General features: G+C 43.1%; 1 protein-coding gene across 8 annotated transcripts in view; it reads left to right on the top strand.

Annotated features, from left to right (window-relative positions):
* Positions 1 to 16,866, top strand: part of HBS1L (HBS1 like translational GTPase) — a 220,996-nt gene extending 204,130 nt beyond the window's left edge. For 3 of the 8 annotated variants that reach the window (XM_032159465.2, XM_058435576.1, XM_058435574.1), the window contains 3 exons: positions 1,140 to 1,396; positions 4,939 to 5,100; positions 15,318 to 16,862. In XM_032159465.2, the coding sequence (XP_032015356.1) occupies positions 1,140 to 1,396; positions 4,939 to 5,100; positions 15,318 to 15,770 (872 nt within the window). In that variant the 3' untranslated portion in view covers positions 15,771 to 16,862. Of the gene's footprint in view, positions 1 to 1,139; positions 1,397 to 2,146; positions 2,177 to 4,938; positions 5,101 to 15,317 lie in introns of those variants that run through there. The other 5 variants (XM_032159498.2, XM_058435573.1, XM_032159508.2 and 2 more) reach the window with 5 other exon arrangements.
* Positions 16,867 to 24,022: the final 7,156 nt, after the last annotated feature.

Raw genomic sequence — 24,022 nt, 5'->3', positions numbered from 1 at the left:
AGGATTTTATTTTTATTTCTGAATGCCAAACTAGGCTGTGGCACAGAGTAAACATTGGAGAGCAAAGAACAGATATTGTTTCTGCCTTAGCTAGCGTGCCTTCTAGTTGTGTGCAGGCAATGAACAAGTAAGTCCAGAAAACATCATGGATAGGCCGGTCGTGGTGGCTCATGCCTGTAATCCTAGTACTTCGGCAGGCCGAGGTGGGCAGATCATTTGAGGTCAGGAGTTCGAGACCAGCCTGGCCAACATGATGAAATCCCCTCTCTACTAAAAATACAAAATTTAGCCAGGCGTGGTGGTGCACGCCTGTAACCCCAGCTACTTGGGAGGCTGAGGCAGGAGAGTCTCTTGAACCCGGGAGGCAGAGGTTGCAGTGAGCTGAGATGGTGCCACTGCACTCCAGCCTTGGCAATAGAGCCAGACTGCATCTCAAAAATAAATAAATAAATAAATAAATAAATAAAATAATAAAACAAGAAAACACATGCATAAATGCACGAAGATACAGGGTAGCAGAGTCTTGTGATACAAAAGATTGGGGCACCCATTTTTGGTTGTTGTAGTACTTGTAAGTTGGCCCTACAGTGTTATGATGCTGTTTATAGGCATGGTGGACATGACTTCCAACCTGAAACCCACCCTCCCTGGGGAGCCTTGCCCTGCTTCCCTGGGCCAAGATAGTCAATCTCTTCTTTGCACCTCTGCAGCATGTATACATCTCTCTACTTAACGTTTTCACACTGCACTGTGACTCCTGGACACCAAGATGGAGCAGGGTGCTGCTCCCCTAGTGGGCTTGACCTGCCTGAGACTATCTCTGCATCCTCAACCCCTAAGGCCTAGCCAGTATTATGGAATGAATCACCTAAAATATGTTCCACCCTGCATCTCTCTAGGGCAAAGCATCCAGTGGAATCCCACCTGGTGTGTACTGTGGGCAGAGGTGGCTCTGTGGTTTTTGCTTTGCTATTAAACCAGAGGCAGCCATAGAAGTTCCAAGTGTTGTAAAACCCAAGTGCTTCCTCCATCCCCACCCACTCCCATTCAAGCGATTGGACTTTAAAGGAGAATTTCCATGTAACTTGAACTCTTCAACATACTGAGAATTACTATAACTGATACTGTTTCCTATACAGGTGTTCCACCAGGTGTGGTCAATATTGTGTTTGGAACCGGGCCCAGGGTGGGTGAGGCCCTGGTGTCCCATCCAGAGGTGCCCCTGATCTCCTTCACCGGGAGCCAGCCCACCGCCGAGCGGATCACCCAGCTGAGCGCTCCCCACTGCAAGAAGCTCTCCCTGGAGCTGGGGGGCAAGAATCCTGCCATCATCTTTGAGGATGCCAACCTGGATGAGTGCATTCCGGCAACTGTCAGGTCCAGCTTTGCCAACCAGGTATGTCCCCAGGGGTTCTTCTCCCTCCCCTCCGTGGCCCTGTCAAGCTGGATCTGTTTCATCACAGTGCAATGCCTGGGAGCAAGCAGGTCAATCCAGTGCCATTTCTGAGAAAGCAGGATCAGTACATTTTGTGATTCCCTTAACTCTCTGCCCAATTTTAACATTAATTAGTGGCCTTGCAGAGTCACAGCTTCTGTTCAGCAAACTCCTCTTCTTGAGTTGCACAGCTTTTATCAGGTACCAGCCATGGGTGGAATGATTGATTTTGCTGCTCCAAGCATCTCCATGTCTTTATTCACACAGTTGCCCTGTCTTGTCTTTTATTCTTTTCTTAAACCCTGTCTTTGCTTGTGGTTCAAATGTCCTATTCCCAGTAAACCTTACTCTCATTTCAAAAGTATTCCAAATGCATTCATACACTGAGTTCCAAATACCTGAAACTGACTAGAGAAGATTTCTCAGCGTGGATTCATGGATCAGCTTCAGGGCATCGTTGTAGCTCTTGAAATTACATAACAGATATTTCTCTGGGCTCTGTAGTTTTTGTCAGATTCTTTAAGGCTATGGCATTCCAAAGAGTTAAGAACACTAGACCAGATCAACTAAAGAGTAGGCTGCAAGAAGATGGAAACGCTGCCTGCTTTTGTGTGCTATTTTCAATGTCAATGCTTAGAATACTGCCCAGGATATAGCAGGTGTACATAAACATTGGATGATTTTCTTCAAAGGATATTTTTATTTTAACAGAGAATAAAGACATAGGCCAAAGACTTAGAACTTCATAGAAGGAAACAGCAGTGAAATGAGAGATGTCTGTATTGAGCTAACTCAGGTAACATTGAATATTGCATAAACTTTTGAACCTGTATTGCTTCACTAATAAAATCATGTGAACAATAATGATGTCTTCTAACAGGGTTTTCATGAGTATAGAGTGAAAAATGTTACTTTCAATTATTATCTTCATGATAATCGTAAGTGTAATTATTTCTCTCACTGTAACTCTTGAAGTGGCTAGAAATATAATTTCTGGATCAATAGACAATATACTTTTACAATACAACTAATTTAATCATTAAGCAAGTTTCAGGTGAACATTTAAACCAAGTGTTTTCATGGCTTAGAGACAACAAGGGACAAATTTTGTGGACTGAGAAACTAAGATGAGAGAAAGGTAAACTCTGTATTAAACAAATTCTGAGGGACCAGGCACGGTGGCTCACACCTGTAATCCCAGCACTTTGGGAGGCTGAGGTGGGTGGATCACCTGAGGTCAGGAGCTCGAGACCAGCCTGGCCAACATGGCAAAACTCCATCTCTACTAAAAATACAAAAATTAGCTGGGCGTAGTGGTGGGCGCCTGTAATCTCAGCTACTCGGGAGGCTGAGGCAGGAGAATCTCTTAAATCCGGGAGGTGGAGGTTGCAGTGTGCCGAGTTAGCACCAATGCACTCCAGCCTGGGAGATAAGAGCAAGAATCCATCTCAAAAACAAACAAACAAAACAAATTCTGAACATGGAGATAAGAAGTGTAATCTTCTCTCCTACCAGAATTGTGCTAGGATTTGAGTTTGCCCAGAGAACCTTCCTTTTGTGGTTGTTTTAAAAAGGAAATAGGGAAAGAGACATACACCTAACTAATTGGCTAATCCAAGGTCACAAATGGATTTTAGGCAAAATAAATAAAGCAGCTTGATTTAGCTGAGCGATGAATTCCGTGTCGTGCATATTTCTTCCTTAATTGAATGTAATTGGCTTTTTTGAGGCATCTCTGTGTGACCTTGGACATGTACTAATTCAAAACTTTTTCTCCTAACTGTAAACTGGAAAAGCTAACAGGCTACAGAATTATTTATAATGAGGAAAGCACCTTGCGCAGTGTCTGGCTTGACAATAGGCACTCAACGAATGATACTGTCCTTTCCTTACTCTCTCCAAAGTCTTTCTTGTGGGCATCTGGTATGCTTACCTACGCTTTCTAGGCACTGAGCAACAGGGAACTGGGTAAACCCCTCTAGCCTCTTCGTCATGCTTTCCTTCCCTGATGTCACAGGGCACTTGTGCAAATGAAACTATCAAGTGTTTAGACATTTCCCAAGTTAGATATGGAGATGATCCTAACAGCGATCCTGGTTGCAAAAAAAATGTATTATTTCAAAACATTAACAGTTTAATCTGGACAATGAACCTTTGTACAAATACCAAGACAATCAGGAACCTTCTATTTCCTAGGATTGTTGTGAAGTCAAACACAAACATGGTGAAAATATTTATGCATTTTTGTACTTGTCATGCATAAATAATGCTTTGAAAGTCTAGAATGTGGTTACATGCTAAGTCTAAGTCTAAACTGTTACATGCTATGTTCAAATGATAGGGTTATTTTTCACTGAGAAATCTGTTATAACCCCTCCCCTGCACACTCAGCATCTCTATTTGGTGTCTGTGAGGCATCTGAAACCCAGCATGTCCAAATCAGAGCTCTCGTTTCCCTCCCTCTCCCTTCCTTACAATACCAATCCTCTTTCCACCTCGTGTCTGCCCTTCTAGCGAACAGCACCACCACCCACTCTGCGGCCTACTCTTGTTCTTGCCCTCTCTTTCCATCGACGGGTCTTGTTGGTTCTGTCTTTAAGGTATATCCTGAATCTCATCACTTCTCCAGTGCATCTATGCCAACTGCATCACACTTTGGAGGTCCCGTGCCCCTGGAAGAATCTGTTGAACTCAGTGGGTCCTTTTCACTCCTCTGCATCTCCATGGATGCCTCCCTGGTCCCAGCTACCTACATGCATCTGGACTTCTGGAATTTTCTCTTAACTCCTCTGCTCTGTTCCCACACTTATTTCCTTCCATCCTATTTCCCCATGGCTGCCAGAATGAGCATTTTAAAATGTAAATCTGATCATATCATTCTGATGCTTAAAACCTTCCCTTATTTTTTCATGATACTGAGAATAAAACATAATCTCTTTATGAACCTGTGAGACTGCACGATAGAGCCTTGCTAGCCTCCTGACCTCCTCTCCTACCACGTGCCTCCTGTCCTTGCCTTCTCTTCCAGCCTCAGCCCCACCCACCTTCTTGCTTTTCCTCATGCACACCAGTTCATTCCTGCTGCAGGTCCTCTGTACTTTGAAGAATTCCCCACCTCCAGATCTTTTCCCGTATCATGCCTTCACATCAGTCAAGATTCCATGCAAATATCCCCTCTTTGCAAGTGCCCTCCAAGACTCCCTTTCATAAAATAGTTGCCTCTGCCCATGCAATCAGTTTCCATTCCCATCCTCTGCTTAATTTTCTTTTATGGCTTTGATCACAACCTGAAGTTATATTATTTATCGAGTTTATTTACTTGTGTTTTTGTTTGTCTTTCCCACAAGACTATGTGTTCCACATGGTGGGGACTTTGTCTTATTTACCATTGTACACTATTGCCTAGACCAGTGCCTGATACATGGCAGGTACTCAAAAGTGCAGGGTGCCCTATCCATGAAGGAGAGTGTCCGCAGCCTTATCCCTGTTCTCATTCTTGGCAGGGTGAAATCTGTCTCTGTACCAGCAGGATCTTTGTCCAGAAGAGCATCTATAGTGAATTTTTAAAGAGATTTGTAGAAGCTACCAGAAAGTGGAAAGTCGGCATTCCCTCTGATCCATTGGTGAGCATGGGTGCTCTGATAAGTAAAGCACATTTAGAGAAAGTAAGTAAATTTCTGCCATGTAAGTTACAGAATAAGTTCTTATTTGAAGAGACGCTCAGTACGAGCATAGCACACATCAGACTCTGAAATATTGTTAGTTTACTACCCCATTTTTGAAAAATTATAACCTGGGAGAAATTGTGGACACAGAGTCTAAACATTGTGGATATGAATATGCAAATGCAGTCCCAGTGAAAGTGCACCACATGAAATTAATGAACTTGAGAAGTCAGCATAGAGATACCACCAGTAGAGAGGGGAAGCCAAATTTCAAAACATAAAGATCAGCTAATAAGGGTGATATGGAAGAGTGCCAGTGGTTTCCATAGGCAAACATTCTCTTTGGAAAAGTCCTGCCTCTGGTTTATAGCCAGAAGTGCCAACACAAACAGTCTAAATTGTGTCGTCCTTAGTCAGTGGGGGACCAGGGGTAGCCTATCTGGAAGAAACCACTGATAGTCTCTGAGTGATTAATGAAACTCAGATTTTTAGGGTCATTTTTAAAAAAAGAGCAGATCTGGCCCTTGACTGCAATTTAGGGTTATTTTAATTTATTACCAGATGTGACTCCCAAAATAAGTCATACATTTTGGAGTCAGAAGGACTCTGCTTTCAGCTCAGTGCCACTGAGGGAAACTTGTCCCCATCAGCCAGCCAATGAGAGACAGAGCATTTATGTAAGTTTGTAGAAATCCCTGACACTGCACAGTGCACTCCCACTTTGTCTATATTTAACTTTGACTTTCAGGACACTGCAACACAGTTGCCTGCAGATGGAAAGATGAAGTAGCTTGAAGGCCTGTCCTTATTTCTTCTGTTTTCTCAGTGCAATAGGCATCAGGGTGAGGAGGGGAAAAGGTATTGAAGGTTTCAGGAGGGAGGAGAGGGTTTGAAATAATCTCGCGGTAGGTCAGGAGAGAGAAAGGACTGGGAAATGACCAAGTTATTAGCAGAGCAGCTCAAAGGGCTCACTTGAGGCTTGTAGTCATTTATTTAAATTGAGGATGACCAGCATGGCATGTTTTTCTTCAGCTAAATTTACCTACAAGATTGCTGGTACATAGGCAGTGGTCCCCAGAATGTCCGGGGAGACCAACAGTTGTGGACGGTCCTTCATGGAATGAAGACTTTCCAGGTGCAAGAGACTCCCTTGTTCTCTCTCCTTCTGGCTCTTTTGGACAGTAGGGCTCCCTGCCTGCCTGCCCACACTTGCAAATGACTGGTGAAAAACAATGTTAGTATGCCCCGGACTGCTTCCTGGGAAACAGGAAGGAGTGGAACAAAAGTTAACCTCCTAGAATAGCTTTCAGCAGGCTCAGGCAATACTTCAGTGTGAGGTTCCCTGTGCAGTTCACTTGCTCAGAATTTCAAAGTTCTTTCTGTATCAACTCAACAGCACACCATTTCTTTTCTATTTTAGTCGCTGCCATAATAACTATTTTAGTTACCCAGTGAGAGAATATATATTAGTGAAACAAATAAAAGTATTGACTTTTCTGTATCAGTTGAATGATCTCTGTGTGTGTGTGTGTGTGTGTGTGTGTGTGTGTGTGTGTAAGAGAGAGAAAGGGAGAGAAACTGATGCCACACTTTGACTCATATTGGTAGCTATGGCTTTTCTCTGTGATACTCTAAATATTTGTCTTCAATGTGTTGTAATTCCTGTGGACTTTCATACAATATTTTTGATGCCCAGTATGTTCTTGTTTGGCCACAGGAGGCTTCTTCTTCTTCTTTTTTTTTAAACATGTACTAAATTGAAATGGGCCACTGCTGGAGAATTAAATATTTAATATTGTGATGACTTATACAAGACGCTAATGAGTTCTAGTAATTAGCATAGATTGCAGATTCTGTGTGTTTATGAAATGCAATACTAGATGGGCAACATGCCCTCACCTTTAAAACTACTCCAGGGGCCCTCTCTTTAACCTGCTCTCCTGTCCTTCTGAGCCCACTGGAGGCCCACCTGTAGGCATCTCTGTCCTCTGACAACAGGCGGCCTCAGGTGGTCTCAATTGCTCTGCTGCACATGGACCACAAGACCTCTCTCTACTGAGCCTTGGTTCTTTTCAGTGGAGAATTGTAATCAAGACAAGCATTTGAGCTTAAGGGTGCCCATTAGGGGATTTCCTATTACGTGACAAGTGGCCCAATGACATCCAAGAAGAGGTGGCTTAAAACCTTGTGGTGCTTCACACACACTGCCCTTTTTTTTTTTTTTGAGATAGAGTCTTACTCTGTCACCCATGCTGGAGTGCAATGGCGTGGTCTTGGCTCACTGCAACCTCCACCTCCTGGGTTCAAGCAGTTCTCCTGCCTCAGCCTCCCAAGTAGCTGGGCCTACAGGTGTGTGCCACCACACCCAGTTAATTTTTGTGTTTTTAGTAGAGACGGGGTTTCACCATGTTGGCCAGGGTGATCTTGATATCTTGACCTCAGGTGATCCGCCCACCTTGGCCTCCCAAAGTGCTGGGATTACAGGTGTGAGCCACCATGCCTGGCCACACTGCCTTTTTTAAGAAGGGTCCTGGCCGGGTGCAGTGACTTATGCCTATAATCCCAGCAGTTTGGAAGGCTGAGGCGGGCAGATCATTTGAGGTCAGGAGTTTAAGACCAGCCTGGCCAACATGGTGAAACCCTGTCTCTACTAAAAATACAAAAATTAGCCGGCGGTAGTGGCACATGCCTGTAATCCCAGCTACTTGGGAGGCAGAAGCAGGAGAATTGCTTGAGGCTGGGAGGTGGAGGTTGCAGATTCCACCACTGCCCTCCAGTCTGGGTCACAGAATGAGACCCTGTCTCAAAAAAAAAAAAAAAAAAAAAAAAAAGAAGGGTCTTGAGTCTATGCTGATATTTCTAATGTAGCTAAATTACCTTTTAAACCTTGCTCAATATCATAGTTATTTCATCACTGGTGATGATGTGTCATGCTATGTATAGTCATAACCCATGTTACTCACAGCCAATACCTAAGTCTTTAGAATAACCTAAGAAACTGGCTACGATCTGTCCCATTACCTCTGTGACCTTCCCTTTCCTCATTCCACTCCTGCACACTGGCCTCCTGTTCTTCCTGGAAAATACCAGGCACCCTCCTCCTTCTTGGCCCTTGCTCTTGTTGCTCACGCTGCCTGGAATGCTCTTCCTTCAGATGTACGCATGGCTCTCTCCTTCCCCTTCTGAGAGTAGATGTCACCTGAATGAGGGCTTTCCTGCCTATCCTATATACAGTGGTACCTTTTAAAACTTTGACTTCTTTGGAGCTTTATTTTTCTCCACGGTTCTTACTGTCATCTGACATGCAATATATATATCTTATCCCTTTACTGACTATCTTCTCTGGACTAGAATGTCAGCTTCTTGGTCAGTTTTATTCATTGCTGTATCTTTAGACTCTAGAAAGCTCCTGGAACATAGTAGGTGCATAGTATTTGTTGGGTGAATGACTGAATTAACACCACATGATGTGTTCCAGTTACAATACATCCCCCAAATTTAAGGTATCCATTTTCCTTGAATTGTTTTTGATCCTTAGCTTAAACTACCTGGAATGGGTCCAAAATGCACAGGTCCTGGCTGTCTCTGGCCAGCATGACTCAGCATCAAGACTCTGAAAGGAAAACAAAATAAACACAGAAACTAAAATCCAGCCTTTCTCCAAGAAAACACTTGAAACCATCCGAGCCTGGAGCCTCTAGTATCGCTGATCATTAAATCATAACAATGATAAAGGGACCATATAGACACATACATGCCTTTGAGGTTTGGCTTGAAATTCCTCTTTAACTCTTCATCATTGGTACAAGTATTGGTGATTCCAGCTTAGGTCACAAGTAGTTTTGGTATCTAGTTTTCTGAAAACATTTGGTTAAATATGGATCTTTAATACCTCAATAGTATACAAATCTGACTTTTTAAATGCCAATTTAGGAATCTAAAAAATTACATCTAGATTATTATCAAAACTAATTTCAGATTTCTACAGCATTACTACAAATATACAAGTGAAAAAATTTCTGCAGGTTCATATTTCTCCACTGTTCTTGTGTTTCTCAAGAATCAAATTATTAAAAAGGTACCAAGATATTTCTATGATAATATTTAGTTAAAGACACCATTCACATTTGGAATGCCTCCCAAATTCTCAAACTTTAGTTTTGTGTTTTGGTGATTCCTAGTAGTTTTCATCACCCATAAAATAAACACGGAATTTAGTGAGTTTAGGTGTCAGAATATTTCAGCATAAAATATCCATATATTTCCCTAGAGTAAAATATATACCCTGAACATTGTGTCTGTGAGTGACTCCATAGAGAAGACCTGGATTACCTTTTCTTTAGTAGGTTTGTGGTTAGAACCTTTCAACCTAAAATAACAACATAGAGAAGGACTCTCTAAGGAAATAAAGAATGAATTTTATTTGGGAATGAATGCCAGAAGATTATGAACTGGGATATGCGTGTTGTGATGGATTCTGGGCATTGCCAGGGAGGTAAAGGAAGACGAGGATTTTTAAAGGTAAAATGAGGAAGGTGACAGAATGTTGTTTTGAAACAATTATTGTTGGCTACAAGGATCAATAACAAGGGTGATTTATTATTAAATAGGGGCACCAGTCCAAGGTTGAGTGGACAGTTACTGTATAAACATCCTTGTAGAAGTAGTTTTTGGGCAAGGTTGCAGTGACCTTTGTGCAAGGCTGTGGTTTTGGTAGAGTCTCTTGTGATAGTTTTTGTTATCAGGCAAGTATGTATGAGGACTCTGTCCATGGCAGATGGTAGCAGAGGACTCAGTTTGCAAGTGCATGTCCCAGTAGCACCGGCATACAGGTGGGAGGGACACCCTACTCTGAGTTTCTGAAGATGTGTCCCTCTCTGGCTGGCCCTGCTTCTGCGTCAGCCCAGCTCCCTATTTGGATTATGTCAAGCAAGTTCTTATCTGAATCCAGACTAAGACATGCAGGGAGAGCTTGGTTTACCTCGGGCTCCCCTTGTCCTGGCCAGGTCCAAGCTGTGCATGCAGGGAATCAGGGGACCTACAGTACTTTGCCAGGCTTGACCACAATGACTCCCAGGAAGAAGATTCTCGTGTCAGAGCTCCTAATATTTTTACAGCTAATTTTCATCCCTTGCACCTCCCTAATAATAAATTTGCCTTAACATAGTGCTTACATCACCCCATCTTATACACCATGTTTTTTACCAACCCCATCTTCCCCTAAAGGAAGGAGAAATGAGAATGCCACTATTCCTCATTCCTCATTATTTCTAGTATCACAGCTGCAGAAGCTGTGGACAAAACCCAAGATTTCTAATAGATCTAAACCACTTATTATATTCAATATTTTTAAAACCAAGATTTCTAATAGATCTAAACCACTTATTATATTCAATATTTTTAAAACTTGAAATATTGCCGAAGCCCTAGACATGGTGCCAGCTTCTCCTGGACGTATCTAAGTCCAGAAATGCCATCTTCTACTAAACCAAATTATGCCTGAAAATCAAGCATCTGTTTCACATGTTAGTTGTATTATCTTAATATCATTTCAATTTAGTATACTTAGGTGCCATGGATCACTTTGGAAATGATGAATCTTAGCAGTTATCAAATTTTTCTGACCACATTAAAATATAAGGCCATAAACTCAAATTTATCTTTTAAAAAAACTTTTGAAAGCCCCTAGATATTTTTACCATTGAATGCTTTCTCTCTCAGTCAATTTTTCTTTTCTTTTTTTTTTTTTAATAAACCTTTGCTGGGCATGGTGGCTCATGCCTGTAATCCTAGCACTTTGGGAGGCCAAGGCAGGAAGATCACTTGAGCCCAGGTGTTCCAGAGCAGCCTGGGCAACATGGCAAAACCCTGTCTCTACAAATTATACAAAAAAATTTAGCCAGGCGTGGTAGTGCGTGCCTGTAGTCTCAGCTACTCAGGAGGCTGAGGCAGGAGGATCACCTGAACCCCAGGAGGTCAAGTTTGCAGTGAGCTGAGATCATGGCACTAGATTCCAGCCTGGGCGACAGTGAGATGCTGTCTCAAAAAATAAAATAATCCTTCTACTTTGTAATAATTTAAGATTTATAGAACATTTCAAAGATAAGGCAGAGAGTTTTTATATCCACTCACCCAGTTTTTCCTGTTGTTGGCATCTTACAGTCCTAAGGTACATCTGTTCATGCTAACAAACCAGCACGTTACTATTAACTCAACTGAAGACTTTTCAATCAACTACTTTTGATTTTCTGCTTGATCCTTATAGAAAATAATTTTTCAGCAACTATTCTTATTTAAACTAAGTATAGCTAAATAGTTTGCACTCATCTCAGAAAGCTCCAAAATTCCACTGCTTCAAAGGGGAAAGATTTTGGACATGGTTAAAAAGTTATTCACTGTTAGATCGGGTGCAGTGGCTCATGCCTGTAATCCCAGCACTTTGGAAGGCTGAGGCAGGTGGATCACTTGAGGTCAGGAGTTTGAGACCAGCCTGGCCAACATGGTGAAACCCCATCTCTACTAAAAATACAAAAATTAGCCAGGTGTGGTGGCTTGCACCTGTAGCCCCAGCTACTCAGGAGACTGAGGCAGGAGAATCGCTTGCACCGGGGAGGCAGAGGTTGCAGTGAGCCGAGATCGCACCATTGCACTCCAGCCTGGATGACAGAGTGAGACTCTGTCTCTCAAAAAAAGGAAAAAAAAAGTTATTCACTGTTGAAAACTTGAAAATGGTACTTATTGGCAGCCAAGTTTTTCAAGGGAAAAACAATAAGGATGGTATTTCCATAACCACAGCACATCTAAAACGCTGGTGTCTATGTGGCTTGCCTTGTTTTGTTGTCCTGTCTGATCCCTCCCACATAGAGTAGAACTCCTCTCAGCTCTGCCCGCATTACCTCCTCTGTATAAAGCCTCAGGAGGATCTACCTTCTGCTGGGAAGCAGGCTGCTGACCGCATCTTCCTGTGGCTTAGAGGATCACTGAGCATCTGCCATCCTCACTGCTCCACTCTGAGTGTGTGCACAGATGAAATGAGATATGGCTTTATATTGAGTGAGCTTCCCACCAGCTGGACTCCTGATGAGGCTTTCAGCTCAGTTCTAGCGAGAAAGCCCTGCTGTCTCTGCCTTTTGGGAGAGAGCTAATAGAAACACCTAGAGAAACGTTAAGTACGGCCTCTTCAGATTGTGACTCTTCAGTTCCGTGTGCCAAAGCATCTAGGCTGGAGGAGGCAGTGGATGCCCTCTGCTGATGGTCATCTTTCCTCATGTTACCCCAGAAAGCTTTGGGGCTGAGTGCCCAGGAAGACCGGGCTGCCATCTGCATTCCAGCACTCTCTGCCCCTGTGGTGTGTTTTTGTCTTCTCCAAATCAAATTGGCCATGTGGAGTCTGGAGTTTTCGTGTCCGTCCTACATCTGCGTGATTGCCACAATAGGTGGCGATGCCGTTGGTGAAAGACTCCAATTAGAATATGTAAAAGTTGTTTTGTAATGGCCAAGGGCTCAAGGATTTATGGAGATACAGCATGCTCCTAGATGGAGGCATGATTTCCCAGGGTCCCAGTGACTCCATGGGAATGCTCAGTAACCTGCAGGGGATTCTATCCTTGTGGATTGAAGATAAGTCTCTATTTGCCTTTTCGCAGGATTACTTGTTTTCTTTCTACCTCCTGAATCCTTCCCTACTTGACACTCTGGAGGATCTGGCTGTGTACCTGCCTACCCAAAGATGCAGGCAACTATATAGAGGGAATTCTGGAGGGTTTACAATGAGGCTGGAGGAAGCATAGAAGAAGCTGACGGGTGCATCCCTTGCTAGGGCCAGGCTTCAGACCTAAGCAAGGCCCACTGTTGCAGTTTCCTGTCCGCTTTTGTCAGATAAAAAACCTGACCTACAGAATGAGGGGCATCTCTGAGGTCTCTGAGCTAATAAGTGTCAGGTCAGTCATTTCATCATCACCAACATCATCAATAACCACAGAGGCTGACAGTCAAGAAGGCTTACTATGTGCCACGCATCATGCTAAATCTTTTGTATATGTTATTTTATTTAATCCTCTCAAGAGCCCTGTGAATTAGGGACCATGTTAATTCTATGTTTCAGATAAGGAAACTGAGGCACAGGACATCTAAAAGCCCTCAGCTAGTAAATGGGTGAACTGGGATTTGAATACAACTTGGCTCTCCGGTTACTCTTCTAACCCCGTGCTCTGATTTTATGTCTAAAGCTACTGAGTACTAACTATTCTCTCTCCTGAAGAAAAAATTTTATAATAATTTCTTACATTTATAGCATATTACTAGTCATGGTTTTTTTCTCCACTCCCTGCCCCCCACCCCCAGAATTTATTGAAAATCTCTGTTCCCGAGCTGCTGGGGTGGATATTATCTAGTCATACTTTTTCTAGGAAATGAATTCAATTAGTGTGAGTCACCTTATATATTAAATGTTTTGGTAAGTTCACAGTTTGAAGACTGACACTTCTCTTTATCTTTTATGATTCCAAGAGCTTCTGAGAGATAAACCATGTGTGATCTCATTCGACATAATGGTCTAAAGCCAGGTACTCCTCGTGCCGTGCTGAATCATTGATGAAGTTCAGCCACTGCATCCCAGCAGGGCCTCTGGACAGCTGCACCTCCATTCCCCTATTCACACAGGACACTCACCTTTGGAAACTTTTAATTAGTGTGGATGAGTTATTTTCAAAAAAAGAAAGAGAGTAGGGATCAAGAGAGGTACAAACTTATTTTAGTTTCTACCCACAAACTAGAATAGCATATGTTCTGGGAAAGCTTTGAGAGCACTATGGATGTTGGGAGTGGAAGTTAATGGAAGGGAATATAAATCTGTACCAAATGTTCTATTTTTTAAAAAAGTCTTGAGCCGGGTGTGGTGGCTCATTCCTGTAATCCCAGCACTTTGGGCAGATCCCTTGAGACCAGGAGTTGAAGACCAGCCTGGGCAACATAGCAAGACCCCATCTCTGTAAGAAATTAAACAAAATGAATTAGACATGATGACTTGTGTCTATAGTCTCAGCTACTCAAGAGGCTGAGGTGGGAGGATCTCTTCAGTCCAGGAGTCTTCAAGGCTGCAGCAAGCCATGGTCGTGCCACTGCATTGCAGCCCGGGTGACAGAGTGAGACACTGTCTGTAAAAAAAGTCTTTAACTTCATGGCTTATTAATTCTACAAACTTGGAGCAAATTTAATAATAGAATAACATTACCTCTATTTTACATAGAAAATATACATATAGTTCTACACTGAATATAGTTCTACAATGGAGTTCTAATGTAATCCTGGGGTAGAATGCTCGATAGATAAGTAAAAATCCAAAACATTATTGCAAAATTTACCCTGTCTTTGGTTTACTTCTTTACTGCTGTTCTACATTTTTAATTTTTAGGACTACTTTTATACTTCTCTTTTGCTTATAATACCCCTTGGAGTAGAAAAACATATAACTGTGACTTCAACAATGTTTATATATGTATAATTATTATGAGCTATTTCTACAACCATTGTTAATATACATCTGTCATTATCTCTGAGTCACTGAGTTAACTTGCTACATAATTTATTTCCCATTATAGTTAGCTAAAATATATTACCTAGATATATTTTCAGAGTATATTCAGTAATGAGACTAGAAATTAGAAATGATTTGTTCTGGAAGCTCATCTATTAAAGGGCATTCTGGCCTTTAACTAAATCTTACACATCTTTCTCTTCCCATTTTCTGCAATGGACATAGCTCCCAAAAAGGGAGAAAATATTCTTTCGTGTATTTAGCTACGGAATATACCTGAGTGTGAATTCTAACTTTACTGTTTATTAGCTCTATGAACCATTCATATTTTTTACACTCAATTATACTATCAGCAAATAGAAGATAATAATAGATTAACAATAGTTAATAATGTTTTGAGACAATCGAGTGAGGTTGTATGAAAAGCACTTATCTGAGTTCCTGGCACTTAGACATTAAATAATTACTTCCCTCCCTTATGTATGAAAGGTGAATGCCCAAATGATGCTTGGAGCGCCTCTGCCCTCTGGCTTAGCAGCTGAGTGATAAGATAATCGACCATAGATTTCTTAGGAATGACCTTATTCCTCCTTCCGAGATGATTAGAAAACATTGAATTTTCTGCTGATTTGTGTGAAGCCACATGGTAAAACATTGCTAATTATGATTTTTACCCACGCAGGTCAGAAGTTACGTCAAGAGAGCTCTTGCTGAAGGTGCCCAAATTTGGTGCGGTGAGGGAGTGGATAAGATGAGCCTCCCTGCCAGGAACCAGGCAGGCTACTTTATGCTTCCCACGGTGATAACAGACATTAAGGATGAATCCTGCTGTATGACAGAAGAGATATTTGGTCCAGTGACGTGTGTCGTCCCCTTTGATAGCGAAGAGGAGGTGATTGAAAGAGCCAACAACGTTAAGTATGGGCTGGCGGCTACCGTGTGGTCCAGCAACGTGGGGCGCGTCCACCGAGTGGCTAAGAAGCTGCAGTCCGGCTTGGTCTGGACCAACTGCTGGCTCATCAGGGAGCTGAACCTTCCTTTCGGGGGGATGAAGAGTTCTGGAATAGGTAGAGAAGGAGCCAAGGACTCTTACGACTTCTTCACTGAGATCAAAACCATCACCGTTAAACACTGATCTTGCTAATGGTGGAGCCACTATGGCCAATGCCTGGCTGCAGGCATCAGTTGTTCAGTGTGGCGGATGAAAATCATGGCATGAATTCCAGCTGTGCCTTGACTTGGCAGAAGGTTATCTCTAGCTTGTCCTCAGTTCTTAGTAATTTTACCCACTAGTGAAGAGATACTGTCTATTTTCAATGTGGACTCGGAAGAAAAGACTTCTAAGTAGGAAGATAGAGCAATGATGCCAAACAGTTGTCAAGCTCCTCCCAGGTTGTTTTCATAGTGTCTCTTTCATCATCTTCATTGAACTCTTGAGAATCTCCAGATAATCAGATTATTTCATTTGCAAGTATATGGTAAATTTTAAAAAAATCTACAATCAGGCACAGTGCCTCATGCCTATAATCCCAGCACTTTGGGAGGCCAAGGTGGGTGGATCACTTGAGTTCAGGAGTTTGAGATCAGCCTAGGCAACATGGTGAAATCCTGTCTTTACCAAAAATTTAAAAATTAGCTGGGTGTGGTGCCCTCTGCCTATAGCCCCAGCTACTTGGGAGGCTGAGGTGGGAGGATCGCTTGAGCCCAGGCGGTTGAGGCTGCAGTGAGCCATGATCATGCCATTGCATATCGGCCTGGGGGACAGAGTGAGACCTTGTCTTAAAAAAAAAATGCTGCAAAACCAAAAAGAAACAAATAGCCATAATTTGCCATCTTTGGAGAGATTGTGGAGATAATCTCCTTGTCTATTAGCCACTAGCATGGCTAATTGATCATTGATTGTACCTCATTACATAAGGGGACAGTGGACGTCTTTGGAATTTGTTAGGGGAAGGCTATGTGGTAAGCTCTACTAAATGTATCTGTACAAGGATGAAGAAAAACAAAATACTACTTTTGGAGGAAACTTGGAACAAGAAGAGGACATAGTTTGATCTATTCCTACGGTCGAGTCTAATCAATTCCATTTCTTAGTGTATGCATCTAATGAGGCTTACAACTTGCTAACCCCAAGAGAAGCAATAAATGTTAAGCAATTTTAGTAACCAGTATGGCATGTATCTTATTTTTGAATGCATTCCTCCTTATCCCCATCCTCTTAGGAATATGGACGTTTTACTAAGTAATAAAGATTTCAAATGCTTTTTTTTTTCTTGGATCCCCAAATGATCACAGGAGAAAACTGAGGTTTACAGAGGTCGAGCAACATACCCGAGGTCACACACATGATATGGGTAGAGGTAGGGTTTGAACCCAGGACTTTCAGGTTCCAAAACCCATGATCTCTCACCCCCTTCCACTTGCCTTAGCTGGTGCTCAGGAAGCAGTGAAGTACCTGTGGTTCCTGGCACACATGGTGTTTCGTCTCCCCTCCAAGTCTCCTTCTTATTTTGCCTCCTCCATCCTCTCTCCTACCCATCTTCACTTCAAGGCCCTTCCTCAGTGGCCATGCAACTCAGGAACACCTCCAGCACGGGCCTTCCTACACTGATGGGAGTGATCTGTTTGCATGTCTGTCTCCATAACTGGACAGGAGTGTCGAAGGCCAAGGCTGCTGGTACTGCACTCTGAAGAGTCTCAATTCATAGCATAGTGCCTGGCATACAGAAGGTGCTCAAAGCAAGTTCTGGGAAGGGAACAAAGTCTTCCTAGTGCTCTGGGGTATTTGTTCCATGGTTTGTGTGTGTGTGGTTGAGGGTGATGAGAGGGGAAGACCAAGCTTTATAATTTTGCTTAGGATTTCAGATATATTGGCTTGCTTGCAAATGCTGAGAAATAAAAGCCAGCCCCTTTCAGATCAAGTGATGTTGGATTATACCCAGCTCTAGATTCGACCTTCCCTTCTCCTTTCCTCACCTCTTCTCTTCCTCAGCTGAGTCCCCTTGACCTTAATCACTTTAGTGAAGAACCAATTTGAACATCAGCAAGAGGAATTTCAGCAACTCCAGTCTCTAGGAATTTGCATCTTCACTTTTGTAAATGGGCTGGCCGAAGCTCATCTTTATTCCTGAGACCCAAGCCATATCTTGAATCCAAATTCTAGCAACTGACTCCTTGCTCCCTGTGCCTGGACAACCACCTTCCACCAGCTTGTCTTTGCCCAGGAGACTGTTCTCTCCAGGGCTCAGAGTCAGCCCTGCTCTTGTTGGTTCCTGTCTTGGCCCTGGGTCCTGCCTGTGGAGGGGCCTGCTTCCAGCTGACAGACATCCTGGATGCCATTTCCCTACTTCTGGGTCTTTTGGATCTCTAAAACTCCTCCTGGGCTCACAAGGCAGCCTCATTAATGCCTATTTGAACAAATGCTTTTCCTCCAGCCAACACTATTCCATCTCTCAGTTGTTATAACATTGTCTGAGTCTTAGCAGTCGAGCTAGAACTTTCCTAGTTTTGTTCCAGCCCCTTCAAGTGAGTGAGTACGGACCCAAGACTGAACTCCTCCCAGGCCATCCATGTGATCTCAGGTCCCCACAGCAGCTGAGGCACCACTCCATTCTGTGCCAACACTGCAGCAGAGTCCCACGGGACCAGTGTATCCTGGCTTGGGGCTTCTACACCCCTGCCGTACTGTGCTCAGAACTGACGATAGAATTGGGGTGAGGGTGTCCACAAGGGCTTTATTTTTAAGCCAGTTGATGGGCACATAAGTGATCACTATATTATTTCATTCAGAATTATTTATATACCAAAAAAGGAAAGTGGATGATATTGAAGGGACAACCAGGAACAGGCTGAGAGGAGAAGCTGAAAAAAGGTGGGAGAGACACCTCCTGGCAGAGCCCAGAGGTCCCAAGCCAGCTCAAGGATGGACAGCAGCTGAGGAGTAGTGCTTCTTGGACTCAGAAGTGCTCCTGAAACACCAGGGACTCTGTTAAAATACAGATTTGGATTCAGTAGTTCTGTGGTGGGACCTGAGATTGCACTTGGAGTGTTGAGGAATTAGAAGACAGGTGCCTCCTCCCCTCTTCCTAGGTTTCAGGAGAAGCTGGCTACATTTGCTCCCTGCTGGAGACACTAGAGTAGAAGAACTTCCCAGGAATGCCTCTAATGGAGCTCCAGGCACAAAGCCTGAGATAGCTCAGGACCTTCCATGCAGTGCTGGGGAGGAGGAAGGGAAAGGCAGCCCCATCTTGGAGTGAGATGCACTGCCAAATTTCACCACCCAAGGCAAAGTCCTCCTCCCTGGTAGTTAATGAGGGTGCAAGATGAACTCTCCACACGTCTTAAAAACAAGCTTCTTTTCTTCAGAAAATGGGGATTTAGTCCCCCATTCACCAATGGGTCTTATGGGTAAACGGTTTTTCCAAATTGCAAAAAATAACTTTGTCAATTACCCATGCCAATCAACAATATCATTTTTTTGGTCCCTTTTTTTTTTTTTGAGTCAGACTCTTGCTCTGTCACTCAGGCTGGAGTGCAGTGGCACAATCTCGGCTCACTACAATCTCCACCTCTTGGCTTAAAGCCATTCTTGAGCCTCAGCCTCCCGGGTATCTGGGATTACAGGCAACCACCATCATGTCTGGCTAATTATTGTATTTTTAGTAGAGACGGGGTTTCCCCATGTTGGCCAGGCTGATCTCAGACTCCTGACCTCAAATGATCCACCTGCCTCGGTTTCCCAAAGTGTTCGGATTACAGGCATGAGCCACCGTGCCCAGTCAACAATACTGTTTTTATTAAAAAATTACTGGCCAGGCGCAGTGGCTTATGCCTGTAATCCCAGCACTTTGGGAGGCTGAGGTGGGTGGATCACCTGAGGTCAGGAGTTTGAGACCAGCCTGGCCAACACAGTGAAACCCCATCTCTACTAAAAATACAAAAAATTAGCTGGGTGTGGTGGCACACACCCAGCTAATTGGGAGGCCAATTACTTGGGAGGCCAAGGCAGGAGGATTGCTTGAACCCGGGAGGTGGAGGTTGCAGTGAGTTGAGATTGCACTGCTGCACTCCAGCCTGAGTGACAGAGCGAGACTCTGTCTCAAAAAAAAAAAAAAAAATTTACCAAGCAACTAAGGATTATTAAATTTTTGGTAAAAGAAAAATATTGAGATGTGTGAAAGAGCAACTGACTGTGGTAGAAACAGATACAAGAAGGAGCAGAGACACTAAAAAGTTGAATGAGTCCCCTCAGAAAGATGTGAGGGGATACCACATTTATAAATAAGAACAGGCTTCTATGAAAAAGGAGCAAGCAAACAACATAAAAGAGGTCTTGAGAAATTAAACATTGATTCTCCAATTAAATTTTTAAAATTTATAGAATTGAATCATTGATATGGCTGAAAAATTAGTAGTCTGGAAGATAAAGTTGAGAAAATAGCTCAGGATGTAGAGAATGACAGAAAAGGAAAAATATAAGAGAGTTGGTGAGATGCAGGATAGATCCAGCGAGCTATTAATATGTAACTAATTCAAAATGTAAAAACAAAGAGAAAAATATGGAATCAGCCTAAATGCCCATTAACCAACAAGTGGATAAAGAAAATGTGGTATGTATGTGTGTGTGTGTGTGTATATATGTATGTGTGTGTATGTATGTCTATTATATATGTATATATATACATATACCATGGAATACTACTCAGCCATAAAAAGGAATGAAATAACAGCATTTGCAGCAACCTGGATGGAGTTGGAGACCATTATTCTAAGTGAAGTAACTCAGGAATGGAAAACCAAACATCATTATGTTCTCACTTATAAGTGGGAGTTAAGCTATGCTATGAGGACACAAAGGCATAAGAATGATATAATGGACTCTGAGTTCCCCCGGGGGGCAGGGTGGGAGGGGCATGAGGGATGAAAGACATTGGGTACAGTGTACACTGCTCAGGTGATGGGTGCACCAAAATCTCAGAAATCACCACTAAAGAACTTATCCATGTAACCAAACACCACCTGTTCCCCCAAAAGTATTGAAAAAAAAAAAGAAAAAGGGGGAAAAAAATCAAATAAATAGAAAAAGAAAATTTCTCTGAACTAAAGACACTCTTTTTAGATGGAAAATACCATGTTTCAAGAAATACTCTGTTGAAAATTTGAAATTCCTAGTGTAGGCTGGGTGCAGTGGCTCACACCTGTAATCCCAGCACTTTGGGAGGCCGAGGCAGGAGGATATCTTGAGGCAAGAAGTTCGAGACCAGCCTGGCCGATGTAGTGAGACCCTGTCTCAAAATATCAAAAATAAAAATAAAAATTCCCAGTGTAAAGCTTACAGAGTGAATCAACAGGATACTTACCACAAAAAAGCATATAAGATTGTCATCACTATTTTCATTAATAACATTGATGCTAAAAGACAGACGAGCAAAACTTCAAAGTTCTCACGGAAAATTATTTTGAACCTAAATTTATAGGCAGCGAAACTCTTATTCACGAATGAAGGCACAATAAGATATTTAATGACTCGAAAAATTTCTTCCTATCTGGAAAGTTTCATCCTTTCTGGTATGACTTGGGGATGTAATGCAGCAAAAAGAAACAAGAATTCAAATAAACAGAAGAACTGCCTGAAAAATGAAATGAAAATTTCAAGTTGTTAGATATTTAAAAAGAGGCCTAGAAAGCTATTGGCTCAAGTCAGGACAGGGAAGACAGGACATGGTGATTGAAGAACATCTTTAAAAAGAACATGGATTTAAAAATACGGTTTAATAATCTGGAAGGTCTTAGATATGTAAAAAAGCTAAAGGGGAACAGAATATGCCATCCCAAAATATGCTACTTTGATACATTGATTGTTTTGAGCTGAGGGTAATTGAGAAAAAGCAGACACAGGAAAAGCTATTTTCCTCCCGTTTGCCTAAAAGGAGGGCATAACATTCCCTTATGATAGTGTTCTCTCTTGTACCAGGACAGAAACAATAACCTTTATTTCTGGAGATGGAGATGGTGCCGAGATGTCTGCATAAACAAATCTCACTAAATAACTTTTACCTTCATTGGATTTTCCCCCAGATATTTACCTTTCTACAATTTACTGGCCTTAAAAACCCAAACTCCCTCTTCTTTGTTAGTCATTTCTCAATAATCTTTCACCTTTGATTAAAATGGTACTTACAGCCCCAAGGCTAGCCACTTATTTGGGTTTTTACTTCTTTTCTATGGAGCTCCCATGCACATAAAATTTAAAATAAAATTCGTATGCCTTTTTCCCCTGTCAATTTGACTTTTGCCAGTTTAATTCACAAGGCCCAACTGAAGAGGGTAGAGGAAAAGTTTTCCTCTCCTACAGAAATAAGATAAAAAACATGTTCATCTACTTTGTGTTTGTCAAACATGGATCAAATTCAAAACTTTACATTTGCCATGATTCTAGAACTAGCACAGAAATAACATTTTTTAAAAAGGGGAAAAAGATGGCTTCAGAGTTTTTAGGAGCTAAAATTAGAGGTTGTGGATGACATGATTAAGTACTGGCCCCAGGGTGTTCTCTCCTCATTAAATGGTCTGATCATCCTACTAGAAGGTTTCATTTTATAAGAGAAGAATTCATTGCTTTAATAAGTTTAATCCAAAACACTTGAGTCAGTAAATTCCTGATTTAAAATTCTTACAAAATATTACTCCATACTCCCAAGTTGACTTTTTTCTTGTTAGATTGATTTATTAGTACCTACTCTCCTTCCTAAGTTTTCAACTACAAAGTATTGTTTTCTCTTTTGAAGCCGAAGCACATACTTTGGAGAACATTATAGAAATGCTGTGATTCACCCTATGAGTTATAACCACAGTCTCTCAATCACATGATGGAGAAGAGAGCCCTGGAGAGGCTATTCAAGGGGTTACGTGTAATGAACCCTCTAAATACGATTCACCTGAACAGTGGGCTGGGCCAGGCCATACCTGGCTGGGTGGTGGTTGGAGGGCTCTGGCTCCATTCCGCCACTGGTTGGGCCACAATCCTTGCCAGGCAACAGGCACCTATTAGCAGATTTTACACTGTCTGATGAGTCAGGGTACTTGGCTTCCATATTCTCACTTATGGGATGTGTGATTGCTACTCAGAAATCAATAAAATCTAAAATAATTATAATTTGGTTTCTGCCTCATTGTAAACAGATGTGTCATTTTGTGTCCGGAATTGGTGGGTTCTTGGTCTCACTGACTTCAAGAATGAAGCCGCGGACCCTTGCGGTGAGTGTTACAGTTCTTAAAGGCGGCGTGTCCGGAGTTTGTTCCTTCTGATGTTCGGATGTGATCGGAGTTTCTTCTTTCTGGTGGGTTCGTGGTCTCGCTGGCTCAGGAGTGAAGCTGCAGACCTTCGCGGTGAGTGTTACAGCTCTTAAGGCGGTGCATCTGGAGTTGTTCGTTCCTCCTGGGGCGCTCGTGGTCTTGCTGGCTTCAGGAGTGAAGCTGCAGACCTTCGCGGTGAGTGTTACAGCTCATAAAAGCAGTGTGGACCCAAAGAGTGAGCAGTAGCAAGATTTATTGCAAAGAGCAAAAGAACAAAGCTTCCACAGTGCTGAGAGGGACCCGCGGGTTGCCACTGCTGGGCCCAGCAGCCGGCTTTTATTCTCTTATCTGGCCCCACCCACGTCCTGCTGATTGGTAGAGCCGAGTGGTCTGTTTTGACAGGGTGCTGATTGGTGCGTTTACAATCCCTGAGCTAGACACAAAGGTTCTCCACTTCCCCACCAGATTAGTTAGATACAGAGTATGGACACAAAGGTTCTCCAAGGCCCCACCAGAGCAGCTACATACAGAGTGTTAATTGGTGCCTTCCCAAACCCTGAGCTAGACACAGGGTGCTGATTGGTGTGTTTACAAACCTTGAGCTAAATGCAGAGTGCCGATTGGTGTGTTTACAATCCCTGAGCTAGACATAAAGGTTCTCCACGTCCCCACCAGACTCAGGAGCCCAGCTGGCTTCACCCAGTGGATCCTGCACTGGGGCTGCAGGTGGAGCTGCCTGCCAGTCCTGTGCTGTGCGCCCGCACTCCTCAACCCTTGGGTGATCGATGGGACTGGGCACCATGGAGCAGGGGGTGGCGCTCGTTGGGGAGGCTTGGGCCGCACAGGCCCATGGAGGGGATGGGAGGCTCAGGCATGGCTGGCTGCAGGTCCCGAGCCCTGCCCCACGAGCTACAGGCCAGGTGAGAAATCGAGCGCAGCCCTGGTGGGCTGGCACTGCTGGGGGACCCAGTACACCCTCGGCAGCCGCTGGCCCGGTTGCTAAGCCCCTCATTGCCCGGGGCCGGTAGGGCCGGCTGGCTGCTCCGAGTAGTGCGGGCCCGCCAAGCCCACGCCTACCCGGAACTCCAGCTG

The sequence above is a fragment of the Hylobates moloch genome, unplaced genomic scaffold (assembly GCF_009828535.3).
Source record: "Hylobates moloch isolate HMO894 unplaced genomic scaffold, HMol_V3 SCAFFOLD_2, whole genome shotgun sequence".
In the NCBI taxonomy this organism is placed as follows: Eukaryota; Metazoa; Chordata; class Mammalia; order Primates; family Hylobatidae; genus Hylobates; species Hylobates moloch.
The sequence above is the reverse complement of the archived record's forward strand: the minus strand, read 5'-3'. Positions and strand labels throughout refer to the sequence as shown.